Source organism: Styela clava, chromosome 4, assembly GCF_964204865.1.
Source record: "Styela clava chromosome 4, kaStyClav1.hap1.2, whole genome shotgun sequence".
Classification (NCBI taxonomy): Eukaryota; Metazoa; Chordata; class Ascidiacea; order Stolidobranchia; family Styelidae; genus Styela; species Styela clava.
Genome location: NC_135253.1, coordinates 15607408 through 15611106, shown reverse-complemented (window position 1 = coordinate 15611106; position 3699 = coordinate 15607408). Strand labels below are relative to the sequence as shown.

Genomic DNA, 3699 nt, shown 5'->3' with positions numbered 1-3699 from the left:
GATCATTACAATTCCAAGTTACACGTCCAATACGTTAACTCTTAAATTAAGCTATAAAATGAGTGTTTACGCTGTAAAACGACTTTCTTCTTATGTGAACCTATTTTATTAATTACGTCGAACATTTTTATTTATAGCTGATCTTTGTAGCTAGTTCTGTCATAGACAGACCGTCCATTTAAACTTGCAATATTTATTGGCCCACGCTTGACAAGAAACCTTTTTAATTTTTATTAAGAAAGCCTAGGGCAAAATTGTTCCGAGCAACAGGCTACGTCGGAATAACGGTACAAAGATATATTTGATAATTTTTTTTCTTTTTTCATATTTCTCAGATCACGATAGCATATAAATTCTGCGGCCAATATTCCTAAATATCATATCATAGGAAACAGCCACAATGAAGCTTCTATATGTACACGGTATTATTTTAGCTGTCGTGGTCGGTGTGGCAGTATGCGAAATATACAAGTTTGTGCCATCAGCAAATGAACCTCGACGTTCTAAAAATACTAGAGAATATAAGAAAAATACTAAATCTTGTTTAATAAGAAATGTAGTTTGTCGTTCAAGAGATGAGTTTCCGCATATTGACGGTTCCTGTAACAATGTTGAAAACCCAACATGGGGAGCTTCCAATACAGTAATGCCGAGATTATTGCCTCCAGAGTACGATGACGGGGAAGATTCACCAAGAACTCAGGGAGAGTTTAGAGAGTTACCATCAACCAGGACAGTGTCTAATATGTTGAAAGAATCCAGAAAACAAATATCTAGTGGCGTATCGCATTTACATGTTCTGTTTGGCCAGTTGCTCGCCCATGATATTGTCCATACACCAGTTATAAAGAACAAGGATAAATCAAGATTAGATTGCAACTGTGCAAATCCACACAAAGATTGCTTTAATATCAAGATTCCACCCGGAGATGAACAACGTGAACTAGAAAACAAGATGTGCATGGGAGTTTCTCGATCCAAAGGTGCAACTGGTTTGAACAGATGTAAATTTTCTCATCGAGAGCAAATTAGCACCATGTCCAGTTGTATCGATCTTACATTTATATATGGAAAGTCAGAAGAAGAGACAAGAGATCTTCGTGATCCTAAATCCAACGCAGGAGAAATGCTAATGGTAACAAATCCTGTGGGAGGACCCCACCGAAACCTTCCCAACCAAGACGACCTGAAACGCACATCCATTTCAAAATCTATTGACTGCCGAGAGAAAGTTCACACCCCGGTAAACATTCCTTGTTTTGTCGCAGGTGACGTTAGAGTCAATGAAAATCCCGGTTTGCAGTCGATACAGACTCTTATGACCCGTTATCACAATCATATTGGCAGAGAACTGAAATCCATCAACAGACATTGGAATACGGACAAAGTTTTCAAAGTTGCCCGTCACATCTATTCTGCCATATTTCAATCAATTACTTACCGGGAGTACGTTCCCCCACTACTGGGACCAGTATGGTCAAAAAGATTTGATTTGATTCTACCAGATGTTGGATTTTGGGGCGGGTACGATGCAAGATATAACCTGGGTATTACTAATGAATTTACAACTGCTGCATTTAGATTTGGCCACAGTCAGGTAGCTGAAAAATTGAGTCGTGTTAACAGTTTTTTCAAGGGAAACATACCTGACTTAAAGTCGGAAGGCACATTTTTTACATCAGATGCACTTTTGGACAGGTTTGGCGGTGGTTCAGGCGCAATATTGCGTGGTTTCATGATTGACAACGCGGAAAAAACTGATGGTACCCTTGTTGACGCACTACGCAACCAACTTTTTACTCAGTTTGGAAAATCCTTTGGCGGAGATCTTTTTGCAATCAATACACAGAGAGGACGGGATCACGGTTTACCTGGATATAACAAATACAGAGAATTGTGCGGCCTGTCTCGCGCAAAATCGTTTTCTGATCTTTCAACGGAAATCCCCCTTCAGACAATAAGAAAGTTAGAAAAGATATATGATGTTGTTGACGACATTGATTTATACCCCGGAGCGATAGCAGAAAACCACGTAAGTGGTGGGGAAGTTGGTCCTACATTTGCTTGTATTTTAGCTTATGGGTTCCGAGGAATAAGAAAAGGAGATCGTTTCTGGCACGAAAATGAAGACTCTCCTTCAGCTTTTACTGGGCAACAATTGGAAGCTATTAGGAAAACAACATTTTCTAGCATTCTATGCCAATCAGGAGAAGATATGAAATATGTAATGAACTCACCTTTAACAATGAAAAGAGGAAAACCGAACCGCATGGTGAGCTGTTCCAACGTCTATTCTCTGGATTTATCTTTGTGGAGGGATGACTATTCGTATTTCAATAAAAAATCTCCATCTTTTTTCGAATCTGTGTGGACTCCGTGGTTTGTTACCACTCACAGCAATGAGTGGAGAATAGACCTAAGAAACATTAAAGCGACATTACTAAGGGAAAGGACGGACGAAATGTGCTCAGATTACTCGGATTATGAAACACGAACTCCTCGTGGTGGTAGGGGTGTGATACAAATACGATTCTTATGCCCAGTTGGATCTTTAAAAATGACAGATTTTCCGTTCCAAGTTTCACAAGATGTTTATTGGTCGTCATGGGTCACACCTGAGTTGAACTACCAAACACAATCTGTACACGAACGTGCATTTAATTGTAAAAAGATCGTTGCAATTCAAGCGATGTCTGGTAGTAAATTTGCATCAGAAACCGGTGACGTTTTTTATAAATTCAGTGCCAACGATGGGTTCACCTGTCGGGATGAAGATCAGCTAAGAGGACGATGTCAAAGATATAAAATTCGGGCCCTCTGTTCTGGGAAACAGGAAAAAGATTCATACCAACCTTATCCCACTCAGCCCTATAAGCCCGTTACTAAATCGACACCTCCATACCCTCATTATTTCAAACCCCAAGAAGAAATATACGATCCTCTAGAAGAAATATACAATCCCCAAGAAGAAATATACAATCCTCCATTGTCTCACATACCAGATGATGTCAGAGAAACGGCTGAGACTTATTGTAATTATTACAACATTTGTTGTCCTCAAGCTATGAATGTATATACATTTAGAAAAGTTCCATCAGCTGTGTCATCGTATTCCAACCATTTGTGCGCAACTTATAATATATGCTGTGATTCTTAATTTCCTTATGCAGATTAATTATTCAAAATATTTAATATGCATTTTCGAGTGATTGTGAATGCAATTTGAAACTATTGCCATTTGGTAGCAAATTCAAAGCAAAGTAAACACAAACTATCTTAAACAGATCATTTCTTTTTTCCACCTAAGTCCGCCCAAACAAGTATAATTTTGATTTTTTTTCAAATCTATGACTTTTGTAACTTGAAAAATGAACTAAAAATATGAAATAAATTGATACATTGTATTTACACTCCCACGTTCTCATATTACAACAAATAAGATTGATACGATCACGGGTCTCTTCGACCGACAAATGGAACTTGAATTTTATTGAGATTATATTTATTTCCGGTTCCTTTATTGTAGATCATTTTTGAACTAAATTTTTATAATTATATATCAATATCTATCTGAGTTATTGTTTACGTTTTTTGGCAAAAATTTCCGGTGTTTGTTTTATAGATGGCTTATTTATAATATGCTATATTACGCTTTTATTTCAAAAATTATCATTAAATAAATGATATTTCATTTGCATA

General features: G+C 37.3%; 1 protein-coding gene across 1 annotated transcript; it reads left to right on the top strand.

Moving 5' to 3' along the window:
• Positions 1-358: 358 nt before the first annotated feature.
• Positions 359-3699, top strand: LOC120327076 (peroxidase skpo-1-like). Its single transcript, XM_039393468.2, has one exon. It carries the CDS (start codon positions 401-403, stop codon positions 3155-3157), a length of 2757 nt encoding a protein of 918 aa, XP_039249402.2. The 5' UTR covers positions 359-400; the 3' UTR covers positions 3158-3699.